Below are 22,124 nucleotides of genomic sequence, written 5' to 3' on the forward strand. Positions count from 1 at the left end.
CTGCGCACAGCCTGCTCCCGCCGCCGAACACGGGTCTCCCAGACAACCAGCAGCCCCTTCCCCGGGCTCCCCCGCCTGCTCCTCCGGCAGGCACAGCACTGCTGGGAAATAGGATTATAAGCAAGGCAGGCTTCGCGCAATTCATCTGCAGCCACGGGGAGCGGCTGATGAGGCAGAGGAAGCCAAGAGAGAGCTCTGCCAGCCCAGCGGCACCGGATGGGGAGATCCGAGCAGGCTGGCTGGGAAACCGAAATGCAGGGCTGCTTGCACCGCTGCTAAACTGGTGGGCACAGCCACAAAAGGCTCCCCCAGCAAATGCAGCACAGAGCTGCTGCTTGTCAAAGCACCCTTGCTTCACACTAGCAAAGGAAGAGGGAAGAAAATAGGGATCAAAGGTGGTTTTTAGCCTTCTCCCAGCAAATAGTTTTGCCTGCTCATCCTGGCAAAGCCTCCTGTGAACCAGGGATGGTGTCCAGCAAGCATGCTGGCAGCCAGAGGCAGCGACAGGCAGAGCAGACCCCAACACAACCTACCTCCCTGTGATCAGCCGCTCACCGTCCTCCATCGCTCCCAGGGCAGGTTCCCCTTAGGCAGCCATCGGTCACAGCCACCGCCCATAGCAAAACAGCACCTCGCCAGGAATTAAAATGCTAAACCATTTGCACAAAGGACAACACGGCTCTGCAAGGCCCATGCCAGGATCCTCCCCAGTGCATCAGTGACAGCCAGAACAAACAAACCCCTCTTGTGCCAGCACCAGAGGGGACGATGCCCTCCTTGTCCCCACAGGAGGGCTGGGGGTGGCACCACGTCTGCCCTATGAGTCACACGATGGTTGAGTCTGGTAGTGCAGAACGTGCACTTGCCAGGGCAAGAAAATGCACAAAGACGATTCTGGAAAGAAAAAGAAGTGAATGCAGTCAATTCCTTTTACCCTTCCGAACCTGCTGGGTGTGAAGCATTAGCTAAAGAGGGAGAATACCTTGAACCCTGCAGATCAAAAGGCACCCCAAACCTGCACTAGAGCTTTAAAAGCATGAATACATTTTCCCAGCTGATATTGCCAGCAGGAACAGCGCAGCTAGCTGCGCCCCTCAGATAAGGAATGCTTCTCTCCCATATCAAGTTTCAGCTGCTCCCTCCTCCCCAGCCAACACTCCCATTCCCATCCAACATCCATCCTGCGCTCCTGAGCACCATGGCAAAACCAAAGCACAGAGCAAAGGCTGAAGACATGCAAAAACACGAAGCAAATAGGACTCATCATCAAAACACCTCCAGGGAACCACCTCTGCTGCTTTTATAAATGCTAACAAGAAAAACTGTGCCTAAAGCGTAAATGAAGACCACGGAGGTGAAGCCACCACAGCACAGCCGTTCTCACCAGCAGCCACATGCAGGGCCTCGCCTGCAGAAATAAAGAGAAGCTGATGGTTTCTTTTCAGCACCTAGAAGAGGGTAAGGAGACAAGACCCAAAAGCAGCAAAGCTGCAGAGCCACCAGAACGGCAGCGTGGCGTCAGGGCGGGATGGCTTCGCCCTTAAGCACAAGGCGTGCGAAGCAGAGGGTGGGTAGCTGCTCGTGGAGCGTTGCTGTCCCAACATGGTGACGACAGATCATCAGGTATTGAGGGCACACGTCTGTGGCCATCACAGCCCCCTCTGGCAGCCAAAAACTTGGCCAGGGCAGGGAGCAGAGCAATGCACTGGCCCTGGGTGGGTGATGGCCACACGGTGCTCTGACAGCCCACCCCACCATGTGCTTCCTCCCCACGAGGGATCGAACCGGGGGCAGCGGGCACGCTCTGCAAACGCCAATCCCCACTCAGCACAGGGGGGCTTTGCTTCCTCGCAGGTTACCCCCAGGTACCCCCCCATCCATGCCCTGGGTGTTGCACACATGCTGCCACCCCTGCCCACGCAGCAGGCGAGGTCCCCCAGGCACCCCCAGCACTTCCGCGGTACCAGGCGCACACCAGCACTGCTGCCACCCGTGTTCTTGCAGGCGCATCCCGCGCTCCTGCCGTGTCCTGGATAACCCGCCTGCACACACGCCCCGTCACCCCACGCGTGCACCCCCCGTGCGCACACAAGACCCCGTCCCCACGGGTGGCTCGCCTCGGTGCCCGCGCACACAGCGCGCGGCTCAGCGCACACACGCTCCCCCACGGCGCCGGCACAGACACGCACGCGGGGCACCGTGCCCTGCCCACTGCGCGCCCCCCACCCCGTGTCACGCCTCCCCCGCGTCTCCTGTCCCCCGGTACGCTGACACCTCCTGCCGCCACACACGCACCCACCGGCGTGTCACGCACACGCGCCCGTGCCCGGCCCCCCCCGGCGTGTCCCCCACGCGCGGCCCCACCTGCTCTCCCCGCGCCCCTGGCGGGGCCCGATCTCCATCCCGGCGGCCCCGCCGCCACCCACCGCCGCGCCACCGTCACGTGGCAGCCAGCGCCCGCCCCGCCGCCGCGGACTACAGCTCCCGGCAGCCTCCGCGCGGCGGGAGGACTGTATATCCCGGCATGCACTGCGCGCCGCCGCGCTGAGGTGCGGAGCGGATGCCATGGCGGGCGTTCCGCCTCCGCCTCTGAGCGCTGTGCCGCCACCTTCGAAGAGCGAGCTCTCCGTGAGTCAACGCCTTGCGTGACTAGGTGAGCGGGGAGCCACACGCCCTCTGGTTTCCTGTCAGGCCCCGCTGCGGCCTCCTCCAGCCCCCGTCACCCCGCAGGTGTGTGTGTCTGTGACAGTGGCTGCAAAAGTTGAGTTGCCAGTCGGGTTCCTCTCAGCAGGGTCAGAGTTTGCACTGGGATTTTGCTGCGCCACAGTGTAAAACCGCGATACGATAATCGCTAACTGTGATAACCACTTACCAGCCCCTGCTTCAGAGATGGGAAGGATTTGTGATGCCAAGAAAACAAACGTTGTGTCCCTGAAGGACAGCTCATGCACTGAGTGCACCGGCAGAGATAAACGGAGAGAGGTTTCTGTTCTGTTGCCCACACTGAAGAAGATGTGAAAAAGGCTGCAGAATTATATGTACTTTCCACTAAAAAGCAGTAAAAGGAAAAAGTGATGCTGCTGCCATCAGAGTGAGAACAGTCAATTGCAGATTATTTTAGAAGACAAAACCCAGAAACATCTCCAGAGCTGTTTGATGCCTCAGAAACCAACGGTTAGTCTTTTGCACAGCGGAAAGTTTCTCTGACTGTTACTTTTAATGATAGGTATATGCTGCTCACCGATGCTGCATACATGAAGACACGCCTTGACCTGAGACTCTCTATGGACTCATTTTACCAGTACAGTCCTTCAGCAGCACTTGGGGGAACAAGGTTCCATACCGCTATTCTTAAAGTAATAACAAGAAGATGTTTTTCAGAAGGCACTTAATTAAGAGACTAAGACTTCCCAAACATCCTACTAATTCTGTATACAAGTGTGGGCCAACAACTTCCAGCATGGTTGCCAGGCAAGCAGAAATTTTCTTGCATAGAGCTGACTGCACTGATCACAGGGGTTGGAAACACTGGCTGTATGTGGCATGTTTGCTATCAGGGCATCAGACTATGTGTTGAGTCTCACAGTAAAAGGGCTGGATAAAATCAAGTCATCACGACACATTGTAAAATCATCGTTAGATATCATGTCTAGTAAAATGGAGCATGCAGGCAAAGCTGACAAATGTAATGTAGCTTCTAAATCAGGAATTAAATGATTCTTCTAGCTCCACAAGTCAGAAATAGCCTGGATGTTGTTTAACAGTAATTTTAAAATATTCTTCAGAAAATCCTTTCCCCCTGCTTCAATATGTTGCGTTGCATAGGTTACTTACAGACACTGTTTACTTAACTATTGTCAATGCCCATGTCAATTTAGAAAGCATGTCAGATCACACAGAGCCTACAGTCACAGCAGATGTGTTAGCTTCTGCAACTGTGCTGAGACTATGCTGGAGAGTAATCCTCTAGCATAAAATTTGAGGAGTGCCAATAAAAGTCAACAATTTCAAACATATGAAAGTATGTATGTATTTATCCTTTTGCTGAACAGTAGCAGAATTTGGAATCTCCCAGACCTGATTGCTGTTTGGGGAAGATTTGGGTGACATAAAGTGAGTTACTGACTCAATGTAATTTCTTTACTCATTAAACCTCACAGAGAAGGCAGAATTGGAAGTTATTGGTAGATGCCACACAATTTCATGTTAGGACTAACAAGCTCTTTTTAATAGCGGCAGTGCCAGTGCCTTGAACAACCCTCCAGAGGAAGTAGAGAGCTCCTTTGGAGGAGGCACTCAAATAGCTCACCTGTTTCTGGGATCAGTGCAGGTGTGACATTCCCCAGGCCGCGACATACAGCCCATACTAGACAGTCCCCTCTGGCTTTAAATCTGTGACTGCGTTTAGCACCTGATTCTTTGGGTGTGGTTCCTGTTTGGTAATTGTGACACCTCCTCCCAGGAATTCCATCCAGGATGTTCAGCAGGTATCATCATCTAGTCTGCAATTCCCCCACAATATCCCATATCAGGGATTACTGGGCAGCTCAGCTGTAAAGTCTCGTTTTTGCGAGGAGACAACTAGTGCTCAGGAAGAGCCGTGAAAAGCCCAGGGAAGAACCAGCCCAAACGTTTACTACAGCCCATGGGTGCTTTAGACACACGGTCTTCTTACAGTGGGTGCAAATGCAGTAGGACTGCACCTATACGGTATTTTATACAGGTAAAGTGCGAGTCTTTTGTAACTGACAGTGCCACAAGGAAGCTTTGGCACATGGCTGGACGCTGACACAATCCCAAGAGCCAGGCAGGAACCCAAGAGCTGATGTTTGCATGGTTGCCTTGTGATCCCCACAGCATTTCAGCTATTTTGAACACAGAAAAAATTACTCTTCACTATGAGAACTTTTGCCTGTTTTTCTGTTATGCTGAGCAGCAGACAGCTGGTGTCCTGTTTGGATAATAAATGCAACTCATGGATGTGGTACAATCTGGATTTTGTCTGATTTCCACCTGTCACGAGGGCAGGCAGCATCTGCCACCTTTGCAGTTGGCATATTTGTTTTGGATAAACAGAATATTTGTTTATCAGTGTGACACAGTCACCAGATGGAGCTGCACTATACAGCATCACATGAATTTGGTTTAAAGTGGGTTTTAATACATCTTTTATTCGACACCTCTATTATTAGTATTTATTGGACATCTGGCTATAGCATCTTCCCTTTTGAAATGTAGCCTGACTTCAAGAACCTCAAGTCCCATTTGTCATCAGTCACTTGTCATCAAATCCCACTTGTCATCTGGAGGGAAATACATAAATTATCAAATCTGTGGCTCCAAGACTCCATGTCTGAACCTACACTGCACATGGAGAACACAAAGAAGAAAACGGGGTGGAACTCAGCCTCCAGCACCATGGTCATGACCTTCTCCTGCTTGAGGGAAAACCTCTCACTGGCTGAAGACATCCTGTGACAAGAACTGAGCCATTCTCTCCTACTCGGTAGAAAGCAGCAGGAGGAACGTCCAGGAGCACGTTCTTGGCCTCACTTTAAAAGGGAAGAAATGCATGAAAAGTGCAAATTGAGAGAACGAGGCCATATCAACAATCAGTAGTACAGGACAGAGCAGAGGCCAAAAAGCCTCAGCTATCTCCTCTCATTCTTGCTTTTTACAATAATATTCCCAGAAAGATCTGCAGTTCTGCAGTAAGGCCTGGATGGTGTTGAGGTGCAGGTGCCCCCAGCACAAAAAGGATTGCACATGAGGAGTTAGTTGTGGCTTGGGTACGGAGAATATTGCATTTGCTGCAGGGATACTTGCTAGGGAGTATTTATTTCAGTGAATGAGCATATGGAGTATGTGGGCAGTTAATAAAACGTGGGAGTGTTCCTGCTACAAGGAGGAGGTTGTGCAGAAGGCTGTGGGTATGGAAACATTTACTCCTGCCCAAGGGCATTCGCAACACAGTCCCTGGAGTCTTGGTACCAAGCTCTCTGGAGGCAAACCCTAAAACAAGTTATGCTTTTGCTCATGTTGCAAAACCTACTGAAGGCCAAGGGTGAGGGAAATCAACTTTTGACTGGCAGCCTCAGCACCGATCCCGGAGAACACAGAGGGAGATGTGGACAGTGGTGCCAGGTGACCACAGTCAATGGGGGAAATCGGTACGGATTTTCCTTTCACCACATACTGCCTGGTTTCTGAAGGAAGCCCAGCCTCTGCAATCACGCTGTCTGCCCATCTGCACCCTCCTTCACTATCTCTGTAACTCAACAATTGATTTCAACCAACTATAAGCAAGATGTAGCAATTGCAAAGATAATTGGCATCCCTTACATTTAATAAAGAGAGTGCCAAATGAAGAAAATGCCAGTGAGTGAAACACATAGATCCCAGCCCTGTCACAAGTGATTTAGCAGCAGCCAGCTGACCACTAGGTACATGTGTTGACCCACCAACAATACACACAGCTCCAAAGAATGCAAATAGGGTGAAAAAAGCCTTCACTACATTCCTTGTTCAAAAAGCAAATTGTTAATTTCTCTTCTGAATTTCTGACTCACGCAATTCTGACCAAATCTGGAGAAGACAACAACTCTGAAAAACACCCAAACAAAACATCAGTAGTCATACTGCTCTGTTTTATGTAGCAATTTTAAGCCTAACATGATGTTTTGAAATAGGAACCTGGTTTGAACTCTGCTGTTTGACGTTTGGAGGCATAATTCTGTTAAAAACCAGCCTGCGTTGCTCTAGCTTTTTGCAGAACAGGTTAGTTCTCCTAATTCCACTGAGGTCGCAGGCAAAGTCACCTTGCCTTCAGCTTCTCGGCTAAACCCCCTGCAACACCCCAGCCCTCAGCTGCCCCCTCCAAGCGCACGGCTTCGTGCCCCGCGGCACCGCTGCCATGTCCCCCCCACCCCGCCACCGCAGCCCTCTCAGGCCGATGAGACAGGGCGGCCCTCGCCCTTCCCCGCTGCCGCCTGTCCCTGGAGAAGCCGTCCCGAGAGCGGCCTCCGGACGGCCCGGCCGCCCGCGCACAGCCGGTTACCTGCGGGCCCCGCCGCCGCTCGCTGCACCCCGACAGCGTATGAAGGGAGCGGGCACAGGGGCCCATCCCGCAGCACCTCGACGGGCGCCGGGGCTGGCAGCTCGGGCGGACGGCACCGGGACGGCCCCTGCCCTGACGCCCCGCTGTACCTGCTCCTTCCGGCCGACAGGGGGCAGAGCGCCGGTTCCCGAGCGCGAGGGGGTGGCAGAGTGGGAGCAGCTCCTCTCCTCGGCGCAGGCGCCTGCTGCTAGGGCTGAGGAGAAGTTACTGCACATGCGCAAGGTACCAATGCCTGGGCGGGGCAGGGCTGCGGCGCACGCGCAGCCGCACCCTGCGCATGCGTGCAGCTCGCTCGGCAGTGGCTGCAGCGGTGAGGGGAGGCGGCGGTGGTCCTGCGGCCAGTCATGAGCGGGTTCGGGGCTGCGGCGCCGCTTTCGGGCCCCTCGGCTACGGCGGGGGCCCGGAACGGCAGCGGCGACAGCCTGGAGAAGATCGACATGTCCCTCGGTGGGGAGAGCGCCTTGGGCCCGCCGCTCTGGGGGAGAGGGTGGAGGGGCGCGGGCTGAACCAAGCGCCGGGGCCGGGGGGGGCACGGAACGAACCAACGGGCTTTGCCGGGCGCAACCAACGGGGCGTGTGGGGAGGCGGCCTGCGCCAAGTCTGGCGGGGGAAGGGGCGGGCAGGACCCTACCACAGCTCCCTCGCGGCGGGGGGACGCGCGGCAGCCGCGGGGTCTGTGGGCCCGTGTTGGCGGGAGGAGAGGCCAGGCCGGGGCTCCCGGGGCTCTGGCTCCAGCGGGCGCTATCTCTGGCTGGGGAGGAGCGGGGCTCAGCGGGGTGCGTCCCCTTTGTTCCAGCTGGGTGTCCGGAACACGCCGAAAACCTGGGCGCTGTGTGCGTTTGGCACCAGTCAGACCCGGGGTGCCCGGGCCCTTTGCTGGGTGGCCCTGGGGGAGCGTCCCGGGGCTCTGAATGGCAGGGCAGGCTTGGGAAGGTTGCAGCTCAGTCGGCCTTGCCTTTATTTTCTTCCCAGGTTTGGAAGTCGTTAATGGCAAGTCTCCTTTGTAACCCCTCTGTGATACTTTAGCAGTTAGATCAAGCATGATGTTTGTACCGTGTAGTTTCCTGTGACAATCTCCCCTGTTCTCCCGGGTTTGTGTGTTAGGAAGTTGCACAGCCTCAGTACAGATCTGTAGAGCTGGGAAACTGACATCCACTAGGTATATAGATATCTAAGGTATATCTCAGAGGAGCTCTGTTCTGGATCTGTGTGCTGAGTCCCCTCAACAGTTTGGGACACATTTGGTGCATTCCTGGAGTGCATCTCCCAGTTTAATTTTACCCAGAAAAATTGCTTTTGTGCACTCCATGCTACTGGAGCATGGTAGTTGGGTACTGTCGGGAGACTGGCTTCAGAAAGTGAAATCACAGTGTGAACTAGAATCTTAAGGGTGGACTCCGCTTTTGTGGACCACCTGAAAATAAGAGGATTTGTAGAATTTTTCCTTCTGTAAATGATCCAGTGAAGCTCTTTGTTTTGATGATGGAGATAATTTGTGAAATGATGCTTAGAGTTTGTCTGAATGTAGAGTAGCATTACAGCATTCATATAAATCTATTTTTACTTATAGTGTGCTGAATCTTTGTTTCCAAGGTTACCAAGATTAATAGAATTATTGTGAGTGGCCAGTTCTTTTTTTTCTTATTTTCTAATGTTTCTTACTTGGGCAAACTAACCTTTGTTTAGCCACTGCTACGTGTCCTGGACATCGACTAACAGCAAATTGCAAAGGATTGTTGTGGTGTCATGGTGACGTTTTGTTTAAGATGATGTTGAGTGGGTGTGTCCCTCGTTTCCCTCTACGGGTAATATTGCATGAGGACAGTGTCATCCATTGCTACATCCCCAAGTCAAAGCTCTATGGTCTGCTATAAGCGAAGATAAAATGCAGCCCCATGTGTGTCATTATACTAAAAAAAAAAAAAAGACACAACGTTAATGTAGGAAATCTTAAGACCTAGATCTTAATATTGAGTATTTTCTCATGTAGTAATAAAGATTAAAGCAATTTTTGTTGCTGGTATGTTACATGCAACTCATCTGAAGCTAAGCTTCCAGTTTCATAATGTTGCCAGATTATTTTGCTGTTCTATGTGTAGTTTTGATCTCCAGTCTCAGGCAAGATAGAAGAGTGCTTCAGTGTATCTCAGCTAACAGATGTGTGATGTCCCAGATATGCTTCATTTTCCCAAATAAGAGAATAGCTGAAACTTATGTTCTTTAGTTTAAAAATGTGTAATCTTGTGTGCAGAGACAGCTAACTTGTAAAAATGGGATTTAAGATGGAGCAGATGAACTGTGCAGCTAGGATCCGTGCTGTATGAACGTGTGATTTTGTATCACACTTACCTAGGAATGAAAGCAGCCATTACACAGAACTACTATTCTGCTCTAACAGTTTTGGAAGTTTCAGTTTTTGTTGAACGTCACTTTATTGGTGGTACTAAGTTCAAGTAATGCTCCTGGCCGAACAGTGCTGTTGGCAGTGGTCGTTTCTGCTATTTTGGACCAGAATATAACTTTGAAGTGACTTTGGTTTCTTTTGTTGTACAAAAAGGTTAATTTGGGAATGCTTGCTCCAGGGATGATCCCTTTGGTACAGAAGATTCTATAGAAATTAAACCCTGAGTGACCTGTATCAGTATTCCTTACTCTAATAGATTTTTTCTTTCCGAATATTCTACCAGTTTTGCAGCAAAGTAAGCTGATTTTCTCTTAGCTTTACTTCAGCAGGATACAAAACATTGAATAACAATGTTGTGGGGTTTTTTTTATGCTGGTTTCGCTATTCTACCCCATCCAAGTCTATTTGATCTCTGTTAAACATGGTAGCCCCATTTCCACCTCTCCCTTGTCTCATAAAAGGATGTCCACGTGTTTGTGATAGATCTCTACTGAAACATAATGTTTTTATCAGTTGTGGTCTCATGATCTAGAAGCAATAAACATAATTTGACACTTTTCTTTATGGTGTTTTTATAAACAAGCTGACAGTCAATAAAAGCATGTCGCAGCCGTTTTGTTACTCCTATCTTCAAAGCCACCTACCTGATCAGTGGCAGAAATCAAACTGCTGTGGCACGATTTGCACTTGACAGACCTGCTGTTTGCTTTTCATCAGTTTATTATCTTGCACGTATTCTTAAACCAAAGAATGATTTGTTTGACATTGTTTCCCTGAGCAATAGATAAGATGATTGCTTTGGATTGCAGATACCTGGGGAGAGAAGTCTTGCTTGCCTTTTTGCCCATCATCTCAACCTCGGTGACCATAGGAAGATAACTGATAGGCTGAGTTCTCCTTGTGTGATTTTTCCTTAGTAACTTAGGATGAAAGGACCGAGGCTCAAATTGACATTTTGTCTGGAATCTGCGAGGTCTGTTGTTGAGACAGGATTACCTTCTATTTAACAGTATACAAAAACTAATGTAGTCCTTCAGTGCCAGGATCTTTCAAGTCTCTTGGGTGTTCTGCATGTATGCAGCTGCTTCTCTTTGACTAGGCTATTGTGTTATAAAGAAAGTACTGCAAAACTAACAGAGACTGGGTGTTTTTTGGAGAAGTTTCTGGAACCTTAACTTGTATGTGCTGGCTTTACAAGATTAACTGGTCTGTTTCCCATGACTCCAACCTGCTAGGGTTTTTCTTCAGAACTAGAATATGTCTACAATGTGGCAAATATATATTTTTTTTTAATTTTCTGCTTACAGATGATATCATTAAACTGAACAAGAAAGAAGAGAGAAAACAGTATTCCCCTAAAATGAAAAGAGGGCTTCAGCAGAATCCAACTCGACAGTTCAGGGCACCAGGCTCCAAGTGGGGAATGCAGCAGCAGAAAGGTGTGTATGCCACACGTAATATGGATTGCACAGTATTTCTTTTGAGCTGAAATGTAACCTGAAGAAAATGTATACACTGACATGGTCAATTCAGGTGTCTTTCAAATAGTGTCATATACAGTTTTGATTATAGTTCAGTTCTTTGTGATCCGTTTATGTTTGATTTTGGTTCAGTATGAGAACAACATTGACATGCTTGGCCAAGGAGGAGCTTAGGTGCTTGAGGGATTCTTTTTGTCTCTAGGAAGGATTTGCTTTCATTCTGATTTTTAAAATTTATTTTAATTTTGGAAATTGTGTTGATACTTTGTTCCTTCTCAGAGGTGGATAGAAAGTGTGCTCATGCCAAAGCATGTGTATTAGGAAATGTGGAGGCCTTGCCAGAGCTGACAGCTTTGTGCAAAAGAGGCAATGTATTTATATTTGCTAGGTGGAATTCTTCTAGTAGGCCTCCCCCAAACAGCTGTTACTGCATGCCGTAATGCTGCCTCTGGGATATATAAATGGATAGTGCAGAGTGTCTGATTTGGCTTTTCTTGTTAAAACCTTGGGATGCAAAGGAAATACCATGTCAGCCTTCTTAAGCCAGTGTTGTAACAGTGGAATATAAAAGCGGGGGAAAAAATAATATAAGTAGGGAGTGAAGAGAGGAAAATGCACAATAACAGCTTTACTGTAAGTTCCCAGAGTAACTGTCAGGATTTTTTTTACAAACAGAAGTTATATTCTAAAGTTTTAAAGGTTTTAGTCCAGTAAATGGCCAATGCCTGCTTGAAGCATGGACTGGCTTTGCTTATGCTTAATTTTGAAAAGTTCCTTTATAGTACTGGATTATCAAAATATGGAAAAATACTGTCTAATAAGAAAGCTTACCACCTCACTCCAAGCTAATGAAGTGTTTAAGTGAACACAAGCGATTGCTTGTTCAGTAACATTTGTTTGAAATAAATACGCACCTATCTGGTGTATTCACAGTGATCCCCATTTTATGTTCTCGTTGTTTAATATTTGTTATAGCAGCAGCTGGTAGTTGGCATCTCAGATACAAATGTCTTAGGGGATCAGTGGAATGTCAAGACTCAGAGTTTTGCTTTTTATACAGGCCAACATAGCAGTGTTACTTCATTCGTTCTTCTTTAGTCAACTGGTGACAGTGCAGGAAAATATTTTACATCAGTCAGCCCAAATGTAAGAAGCAGTTGTGTCGGTGGAAGAGTAAGTGATTTTTAAGTTGTAGATTATCAAACATGTAGGCTTCTGTTTATCACTGCAGTTGTCAAATGCAATTGTTCGTGACCCGAAGGGCATAAAAGAAGCAAGTATTAAAATTTAGAATTTTAGGAGGAACTTGAACTGCAAATGGAGAAATCTGAATACAACCGTCTTGGCAGTTACTTTTCTCTCTTGGAACCTTCCCTCCTTTTTCCTAGAACAAGGGCAGGGAAGTGAACATTTTATTGTAAAATGGCCAGATTCATGATACGTTGAAACGTTGTGAATAGCTTTAGCTGCTCCCTCCCGTACAGCTCCACACGTTTTCTCCCATTGAAAGCAAATGTTGTTTATAGCATTTTCTTGAGCAGAAGGTATCGTTAAATAGTTCTTCTGAGCATTTTAGTTATTAGTAGCTTATGACCAATAGATCTGTTGCTGCTCCATTGAAGTTATTCTGATAAGTAGCAAATCCTCTGTTGTTTGTGGACAGCTACAGAAACCACAAATGATCAACAGCATTCAATTCCTTGAGGTTTTAGAAGTGGCTGCCATAGAAGAAGGGAACTCGAGCTGGGACTCTTTTCAGCTTTCGGGGGGAGAAACAGAGAGAAGAACATTGTTCATTTAAATAAAAGTTGTCCTTGGTGATAAACAGAATGCAACCGCACAAAACCCTGTGCAGCCTTGGGGTTGTCATTTATATGAGCAGAGGTTGGTCCAGAGAGCTCATGAGCTCCCTTTTAGCCTGAGTAACCCTGTTTCTCAGCTTTTCTATTAAAAAAAAGAGCATTTGCTGCCCATCCGCAAAACGTGGGTACATAGCAGTTTCTCGAGGGGTTTATCTTAAGCTGGGTTCTGATCCGTGACTTACTTCATGTGATGGCTCCTGTCTCATGAAGAAGCACAGATTTATTATTGATGCTATGAAATGAGATGTCAAAACTAGATGTGTCTGCTGCTGTAGAGCTGGCTCCTTAGTCTTAAATTTATCTTGTGATCTGGTGTTCTAGAGGAGATGATACTTGGGGATAAAACTGAAGTGTGGTCTGTATTCATAGCGTGAAGCTAAATGGCTCCAGACAGGGTTAACCAAACCCTTGTAACTGGAGATTTGAGATGTTTGTATTACAGAGCTCAGGCTTAGAAGCCTTTTATATTCAAAGGCTGCTTTCAATTTTCAGTTCCGTCTGGACTGCCATGCAGACTTCTAATTGAAAACACTTAAAATGTGATGTAATTCATATGTTGTTTAATATGGTTTTGTGGGCAAATCGCTATGTTCTTTTTCCTTAAGTCATGTCTTGGGAACCCCGGATCTAAATAAGTAAGCTTTCAAGTTGTTTGTTTTTTTCTTTAAATTAAACTGGTAATTTAAAGTTTGCTGAATGGGTGGGGAGCTGTTGTTTGTTGGTTTGCTTTGGTTTTGTATTATTCAGCACTTGATGAAGTTCAATTTCAGAGTATTTTGGTAGTTTTCTATGCTGGAATAACTCTTAAGTTGTCCCTGTAGACATGTCAAATAACAAATTTTCAACAGAAATTAATGCAACCATCTAAAGCAAAACTGTGATCTATATGAGAAATTGATTATCGTGTGCCAGGGCTTGGGCCAGACCTGCTAAAATAACCGAATGACCAAATTGTTTTCAAGAGTAATGATAGCTTCTGCTCTAAGGCTTGAAGTGTGCAGCCAAAGCGATGCCTGCGTAGCATCTTAAAGCAATAAACCTTTCCTTTCAATGAAAATTGTTGAACTCTTCATGCTTGTTGCAGATTATGGTAAAAATCGTTTGGGCCGCAGAAAGAAGATAGCGGGGAAGAAGCGTTCCTATGGAGTTATAACTGGCTTGGCAGCCAAGAAAGCAATGGGTTCCCACAAAGGAATTAGTCCTCTGAACAGACAGCCACTTAGTGAGAAGGTAATTAATGCAATTCTAGTGGTTCTTGTAAAAACATTTAAAAAATGAAACACAATGGCTTCAGAACAGTGCCCCTGAAATACGAGATGTGGTACAACCTTTTATTAAATTGGGGATGTGTTGGCTGACTTTTTGTTTGTTTTGAGGCGGGTGGTTAATGATGAGGTTTGAGAGGTTTTTGACACCTGCTTGGGTTGCAAGTCACGAAAACTGAAGTATATTAATAGAAATCTATTCTGTGCAAGTATGGAGGTAGTAGCTGTATTTTTATACAAAAAGCTCACTTTCTGGGATTTTTTGGTTTTGCATTGCTTTCTTACAAACCAGTGATTCAGCCAACATGTGTTATGCATGTGCCTGTTACAAAAATGGAAGTTTTGCAAAATACTTAACCCCATTAGTTGGCTCCCTCTTCTTCACTCCTCCAGTAGGTTGTTGACTGCTCCATCTCATTCAGTATTGTAGAACGGGGATTGCTTTGGGGTTTGTGAAGAAGAGTAATTTTAAATAGGTGTGGAGCATGTATTTTCTAAGTTTAGGGAGATATATTAATCAAAAATAACTGCGAAGGGGAATGTAGAATTCATAAAGGTATTTTCCAATTATACTAGACTGTAAAAGGTAGGCAAATCCAAATGCATTCAATATGCAGTTTGTAAATGGAAATTAAAGGAAAAGTTTGTGTGTATACAGTATACATATTTGCTATATATATTAATTGTTTTTTAAGAATGCACAGCGGAATTATCCAGTTTTGAAAAAGAAAACAAACCTGCAGAGACAATCTGAAATGCAGAGGAAACAAGCTCCAGCCCTCAGGAGGCCTGCCCCGCTAAATAGAAGGTAAAATACCAAGTTTGCTTTCTGAACCCTTCTTGACAACTTTCCATGGCAAGTCTCGTTTGACAGGACTGAGTTCAAGAGCAGACGGTGGGTACTTGCAGTAGAAATATGGTCAAAGCTATTGTGTGTATGAAGTTCTACAAAGCTGGAAGCCAAGCATAGGACAAACATGGTCTTGATACAAAGCCAGATATTGCTTACCATGTGGAGCACTCAGGTAGCATCTCTATTTGTGAGCACCTTGTATTCTGCCTTCATTTAGATCACAGGCAGCCTATATGGAGATAGCCAAGGTGGATTTCTGTAGCTTTGAAGTGACAACAGTGGTTTAGTGAGCTTTTTAAGCAGAATGCCTTTGTGGAAGCTGGTGCCATCTTCAGTTTCATGGAAGCTATTGCATGTTTTATTGGTGCTGCAATTAACGTGTCAATTGTGAACTACATCATAACTGGTCTCTATGATGCAAATTTTCGCTATGTGACTATTGTGGAAACCATTAACAAACTTTCTTTGTACATTTCAAGACACTTCCTTTTTTTCATCTAACCAGCAATGCTTAAAGTGCTGAGGGATATTGACCAAAGTAAAAACCAGAATTAATAACCAGAATTAATAACCATACTGTCCTGTGGCATAGGAGTGCTAGGCTTTCATGTAACGCAAGTGATTTCTCCATTTATGACCAATGTGTTTTGTTCCTAGTAGATGAGAAGCTTATTGCAACTGAAATGTTCAGCTTCAAAGAGACAGCGTTGCAGGTGTCCTTAGGGATGTGCTGGCAATTTCCTGACTTTCATAGTGGTCTCTCTAAGATGTTATCTGTGGGGCCTTTGATAATTATATTTTTATAAATATTACAGGAATAACACACCGTCTACTTTTGCTCGAATTGGAAACAAACTAAATCAACAGAAAGACACTCGTCAAGCAACTTTCCTGTTTAGAAGAGGCTTGAAGGTAATAAAAGTTACTGAAAACAACTACAAAATTGTGCCACAGGTTCTAAGCTGTCCTGTAACACTAGTATTAATAAACTGACTTTGAATATCAGATCTGAGCGGGAACATGAGGTGGACCAGAAAATAGGCACAAATTCTTCTGGGGAAATGTACTTGTCCTCTTCAGTTACTGTAACCCTGTAAACCATTGAGTCTTGCTTCCTCTTCCAGTGTAGCTGGACTGTTTAGAGGGGACATGGACCTTGTCAGAGTGTTTGGGGGTAGCATAATGTACTAATTTTTACTTTTAAAGTAAATGTTAGAAAGCACTGTGTAGCTTTTAACACTTGCCTTCAGGTGAAGGATCAACCAGAGCAATGTTTCAGAATCTGATTTGTTTGTTTTTAGTGATTTTGAGGTAAGTTACTGTTTTAGTTACTTAAGGATTTTCTAGTTATTTTGTGTAAGATCATGAGAATAGGGAGTGCGCAGTGAATGATAGTGGTGTTCTTGGTATTCATGTGTGCCCTTGTTCTGCATCTGCCATCGTTGTGACTGTAAGTAGCTCCCATCTTCCATCAGAGTGGATTGCAGAATTACAGACAGGAGCAGGAGGAAGAAAAACCAAAGTCCTTTGAAACAGGAATGGGTCATGGTGGCGTATGGGATATTATGTGTGTTAACACTGATTAGTTTAGGAACTAGCCAGGTTTTTCATGCTGGGCTGGTAACACTTCGGTGTATCTTGGTAAAGTGTACATTAGCTTACTTAAGTCCTCAAAAATGTTTCCATCTCTTCATTGGTTAAGTTACTGTCATTGACAATTTTGTTTAAATCATTTTGTGTTCTTAAAGTAATTTCTTTCCAAAGTCTTACACCAGTAATAGGATAGTCATCTTTCAAGTCCCTCTGAAAGTACAACCCCATTTGTGCTGAGTGTACAAACAGCTTTAAACTTCTCTTCTTGAATTGCAGTGTTTCCAGCTGCTACAATGGGAGTTGAAACAGTATTCAAATCCAGTGCCCGTCTTTGTGTTTTCAGGTGCAGGCCCAAGTGCAGTCAACAGATGACCTTGATAATCAGACAGTAAAGAGAACTCGTCAGTAAGTATTTAATTTGAAAACTTCAGTTTGGTTACTCATATGATTCTCATTTTAGTTCTGGCTTCCTGGTTATGATAATTTAATGGGTTTTTTTTTTCTCTGTAGGCATCTCAAATGAGCGACAATGATCTCTCCCTATTCTCAGTTATTTCCTAAATTATCTTCAGATTTAACCAGGAGGAGATTGTTTGCATAAGGTGCATAAGGTGGTAGCTTCAGAGGATCAAACTGATCTCTACCACTCATGATTACCACATAGACTGGAAGAAAAATTCAAATGTCAATATTCTCCTGAGCTCTTGATGTAATTTCCATTTTATTTAATGTACATATAAACCTATCAAGCAGTTTGGAAATAAGCAAGGCAGGTCACAAGGTGGACACTGAGCTCTTCCCCCCCACATGGACCATTTTGGCAAGGAAACAGAATGTTTTAAAGAAGTGAACATTTCAGTCAGTGCTGCGGTTCTGGCACACCTTGCCAGCACATGATCTAGCACTCATCTGAATAATTATAGATATTGTAAAAGATAAAAAAATCAGTGGCCAAGCTTCTTTTAGATTGTTTGACTGCATGTGGCCTTTGTGCCAGCCTATATTCTGAAAGCTTGTACATTCTTTACTAGCCAGCGTTTTGGACACACATTTAAAGATATTCTGACTGAAATTTCTGCAACATTTTTGGAAGTGATTTCTGTGTTTTCAAACTAGATGGCGAACTTCTGCCACAAGTGGAGGAATTCTGACTGTGTCCATTGACAACCCAGGAGCAATCATAACCCCAATGTGAGTTTTCAAAAAAATTCTGAAATGTTCTTAATGTAAACTGAAATGGCTGTTCTGAGCCATTTACCAAGTTCCTTGCAGATAGTATGTCAGATGGCCTCAAGGTCACAGCTTCTTGTGCAGACTTTTGTATATGGCCCCTTTCTGAGTGTTTTTGAGCTGTGTTTGAATACTATCAATAGTATCACAGCTGGATTTCTTAAGGAATCTCCCAGTTGGGAGCTTGATGTGGTGTATGGAGTCAAAGAGTGGTGCACTGGTAGATTTTCACCTTGTCTGCCTCTTCCAAATCAGACCATATTGCAGTTGTTCTCCTCCCCTATCTGAATGAAAATTAATGAGCATCTAGTTGCTGAACGATGGTAATAGTTCCTCCCTGATTCATACATGCACTGCTAGAGCTGTGGTTAAAGAAAGTATTGCTGCACTTGTCTTTAGGAAGTTGATGGTACTGTTGTTTCATGAGGCACTTTATTTTAAAAGTATCAAGTAGCTTTTTTCATTAGTAATACTTTATCTGTAAGAAAGACTACCGATTTTTTTTTATATTCAGGGAAATAATTAACTTCTAGTTATACATTTTTTGGTAGGATTGAGAAGTAAAAGATAAGATTGCTTCCTGTCAGGCACTTGCTGTCTGACAACAATAACAAATGCTCCCCTTCTATAGGTCACCCTTTTACCATCTTGAATTTGTGCCCCTAGCTACTCAGCCAGTCTGGTCCGATGGCTTTTTGAAAAATTCATGCCTCTCTCAGTATTAAGGCTGTATTGCAGAAAGCAGTATTCACTGTGTCCTTTGTAATGTTCTTCTTCCACAGTTCCCAGAAATTACGATTAACTCGTACACCTGTGCCACCATTTCTGATGAAGAGAGACCAGTCTGAAGAGAAGAAGATTCCCAAAGGGGTTCCATTGCAGTTTGATATTAATAGTGTTGGAAAACAGGTAAATGCAGTTTCTTTCTTTAACTGTAGTTTCAAGGCAAATAAAATCAAGTGATCCAGGCACTTTCCTCCTAGACTCACTGGTGGCAGAAAGAGGGAACTAGCGACTACTTCTTGTTTCCACTTCCAGTTCTTCCACTGACTTAATACGTAACTTCAAGGCAGTAACTGAACTTGCTGTTCCTGTTCCTCTAGTTCACGTCTTGCATGCCCACATACTTTAAATGGGATTTAAATTGTTGAATACTTCTTAAAGCCTTATGGTGTTACTGCTGTGTTTGAATAGCAAGTGTGCGTAATTCAGGGATGAGCTTCTGTCGCTTGTGTAACCTGCATGGAATCATGACAGCTGAATTTATAAGGTAACTGTTGCCATGTATCTAGGAAAAAAAATGAGATACGGTGACATAAAGGCTTAAAACATGAGCAATTTTTCACAAGTTTCATGAAGACAGGTGATTTGATGCAGGAATCTTAGCGCTGTCATTGAAGAAATTTTACAGGGTGACAGAGTTGAGTGCTGTTCTTGTCATCAGCTGCAGAAAACTATATGGGGTCTGGATTTGTTCCTTCCATGAATAAGCAGTATGTCAAAAATAATCTACTATTATGTTGTAAAATTAATTGAACTTTGAGACTCTACTCCGGTCTCCTGCTTCAACAGGATGGACAGGAAAGCAGCCTGCATTAACATGCTTAAAATGCTGCATTTTTGAAGTTACATAGAATTGGTGTGGGGAAATGAATGTAGTGAAAGTTCTCTTTCCAGTCTGTCTGTCCACAGTTTAACTTACCATATTTTGAGCAGACTTTTCAGTCTTGGCACTGTGTACCATGTGTTCTTAATGAATTCTGAGAAATGTTAGCTCTCTATGTCCAATCTGATTTTTAAATGGTGTGGGAAATTGCAAAATCAAATTAAACTTCCTTTTTTTTTAATCTAAGTGTGGCAATTAAGAAGTCAAGTGATGATACAGAATGAAGAAAAAATATTCTTGTCTCCATTACTTTGATTAAGTCAACCTAACATCTTTTAAGTATGGGGTTAAATGACTTTATTTTTCAGACAGGGATGACGCTGAACGAACGTTTTGGGATCCTGAAGGAACAAAGAACAGCACTGTCTCAGAACAAAGGAAGCCGTTTTGTCACAGTGGGGTAACCTGGCAGATGGACTGGAGCACTGATCCCACCTACCTAAGAAACCGAGATAAAAGTGGGCAGAAGAATACAGCATATGTCACTGAAATTCTCCGGACTTCTTGCTCAGATGGTGGCAGAGCTATCTATCTTTATTACTTTTACTTCCAATGGTAAAAGATACGATGCGCTGAGGGGGAAAAAGTGGGGAAACTGATCCGCTGGAGTGGCACCATCACCTGATTGGAAAAGATTCTGTGGCCCAGCTGATGACAAACCCTGATTTTGGTTCATCTTGCAACCAAAACACGAACATGAATTTTAAAAGTTGGGGTTTGGGTTTTTTTGTTTGTTTAGGAGTGCTCAGTCTTTGTTCTTTTGCCCCTCTGTTATGGTAAAGATTGTGTGTTTCATTCCAAACCCCATTTTAGGGTTTTTTAGGAACTGCCTATGAACTTTTCCTTGGACTGCAGTTTGGCACAGAGCCTCAGTCCATGAATACTTTGGTAGTGATGTAGCGGCATTTTTCATGGGAGCATCGGTTGTATTTCTTTGTGTTTTCAAAGTTCAATTTTTTTCCTTTCTTGAAAACTAAATGTTTTGCATCCTTAGCTTTCACAAATAAAACTGTTAGCTGAGACCCGAATTACATAATTGGGATGCAGACTATTCTACTCTTATCCTTAAAAGTGGTCCAGATCATATTGGAGGAATACTGCAGAGACAGTACGAGAGTAATTTATATTACAAATAGCTGAAGTTCATCCTCCTCCTCTGTAAATAGAGTATGTCTGTTTCCTATTTTTTCTTAAACTTTTGCTTTCAATTTCTTTTGTAAGTTTTTTTCAGAAACCTAATGCAATAACTTCACATTTTTCGAATAATTTCATAGGAATGAATACAACAAATTCACAAGACAGTCAGTGGTATGGTAGAATTCCTTCCCCTCCCAGACACAGGATTCTCATCTTGCATATCTTGCCCCAGGAGGGTTTCTCTGGCTCTTACAAATAGCTGGAGGTGAGGAATCTGATGGCACTTGCTTGTCTAAACCAAAGAGAGGTGAGAGGTGAAGCTGATCAGACATGGTCAGGCATCTTGAAACTGGCTGAAGCTGGGGAATATTGCTAGGAAAAGCCCTTGGTTTGCCAGCGTGTGTACGGCATTAAGTGGGAGCCTATAGCCACGTGCTTTAAGCTGAGCTTTATGCATCAGAATCTGCAGAATGGTTACAACGGGGGCGGTCCTCAATGGGAGTTTATATGAGCCCTAAAAATGAGGCACCTGCTCAGAATTGCTTCCAGACCAGGAACTCATGAACTTAACGCTGTTCTATAGCAATGAGATTTTGATAAAGTCAGGTAAAAGAATGGTTGGCTTGCTGCATCCAGAAATGTTTATGGTGTTTGAAGTGGGTTTATTTCCTTTTATTGTTCTTGACAAATTTACATTTAACTTCTTACAGAGTTGGTTTCCTCGCGTTTTAATCTCGAATTCAAAGTTAACTAGCATTTACTGGGAACTTCAACGTTGAAGAGCATTTGACAGTAGAAGGGCTTTTGTTTCTGTAGCAGTTCTAAAGTCAGAGTGCATCCTGATGCTATATAGTACTTAAACCCTTATTTTTAATGTTGAAAAATACACCTTAGCAGAAGCAAACTAAACGTAAGGGTGTTAAGGGGTTTTTTTTTCTTAATTACTAAGTAGGATTGTTTTGTTGGGTTTTTTTTTTAGAAAAAATGTCCCGCTGTTAGAATTTCAGTAGATAGTGTTGTCAGTCATCCTGTTCAGTGTATACATTTTCCATGGGCCAGGATGCAACAAAAACTTCTTTTGCATCAACATAGATGCAAAACACTGATGCAGTGCATCAAAAAATGCTAGTTTGTATTTAATGAGAAGATGCTTTACACTGTATCTTTTGGTATTTTTTGGAGAAGTTATTACGTTTGATCTATTCTGAAGCTGTTAATTTTTTTTTTTAATAAAAAGTTACAGGTTTCATATTGTCTTGTTGCTGTTATAACCACCTAGGCGTTATATTGGTTACATTAATTTTCTAGTATTCTTCAAGAGGTTATTAATGAATAAATTCTTAGTGTTCTAAAAAATATATCGAAAACAGCCTAAATTAAAGTCAGCTGGCATTTGTTGCTCAGCTTAATATCCTGAAAATTAAGCACTTCTTGGAGTGACACTGTATAAGCTCACTGACATTTAAATGTGCCAGCTATTGATGTATTTTTCAGTAGCACTGTCTAATTTAGTGGT

At 44.4% G+C, this 22,124-nt stretch overlaps 3 protein-coding genes across 11 annotated transcripts in view; 2 read left to right on the forward strand and 1 right to left on the reverse strand.

Moving 5' to 3' along the window:
* RUBCN (rubicon autophagy regulator) overlaps positions 1–7,301 on the reverse strand; it is a 32,070-nt gene extending 24,769 nt beyond the window's left edge. For 4 of the 6 annotated variants that reach the window (XM_065844752.2, XM_071812684.1, XM_065844751.2 and 1 more), the window contains exon 1: positions 2,365–2,459. In XM_065844752.2, the coding sequence (XP_065700824.1) occupies positions 2,365–2,402 (38 nt within the window). In that variant the 5' untranslated portion in view covers positions 2,403–2,459. The other 2 variants (XM_071812686.1, XM_071812685.1) reach the window with 2 other exon arrangements.
* RPL35A (ribosomal protein L35a) overlaps positions 1–22,124 on the forward strand; it is a 136,133-nt gene that overhangs the window by 22,751 nt on the left and 91,258 nt on the right. The gene's annotated exons all lie outside the window — the stretch shown is intronic.
* FYTTD1 (forty-two-three domain containing 1) lies at positions 7,384–21,857 on the forward strand. 3 transcript variants are annotated; one of them, XM_065844901.2, is made up of 10 exons: positions 7,419–7,564; positions 8,688–8,734; positions 10,829–10,960; positions 13,949–14,094; positions 14,825–14,937; positions 15,798–15,894; positions 16,919–16,980; positions 17,692–17,766; positions 18,588–18,714; positions 19,780–21,857. In XM_065844901.2, the coding sequence occupies exons 3-10, from the start codon at positions 10,882–10,884 to the stop codon at positions 19,873–19,875; spliced, it is 795 nt and encodes a 264-aa protein (XP_065700973.1). In that variant the 5' UTR covers positions 7,419–7,564; positions 8,688–8,734; positions 10,829–10,881; the 3' UTR covers positions 19,876–21,857. The 3 variants fall into 3 exon arrangements, with proteins under 3 accessions (XP_071668801.1, XP_065700971.1, XP_065700973.1); XM_065844899.2 differs by lacking the exon at positions 8,688–8,734 and having other exon boundaries at positions 7,386–7,564; XM_071812700.1 differs by lacking the exons at positions 8,688–8,734; positions 17,692–17,766 and having other exon boundaries at positions 7,384–7,564.

The sequence above is a fragment of the Patagioenas fasciata genome, chromosome 9, assembly GCF_037038585.1.
Source record: "Patagioenas fasciata isolate bPatFas1 chromosome 9, bPatFas1.hap1, whole genome shotgun sequence".
Lineage (NCBI taxonomy): Eukaryota > Metazoa > Chordata > Aves > Columbiformes > Columbidae > Patagioenas > Patagioenas fasciata.

Bases quoted from the DNA above. Each gene is read 5' to 3' on its own strand.
- FYTTD1 (XM_065844899.2), top strand. From the start codon at position 7,462: ATGAGCGGGTTCGGGGCTGCGGCGCCGCTTTCGGGCCCCTCGGCTACG. The intron at 7,565-10,828 runs GTGGGGAGAGCG...TTCTGCTTACAG, and splicing joins GAAGATCGACATGTCCCTCG to ATGATATCATTAAACTGAAC. The intron at 17,767-18,587 runs GTGAGTTTTCAA...CTTCTTCCACAG, and splicing joins GGAGCAATCATAACCCCAAT to TTCCCAGAAATTACGATTAA.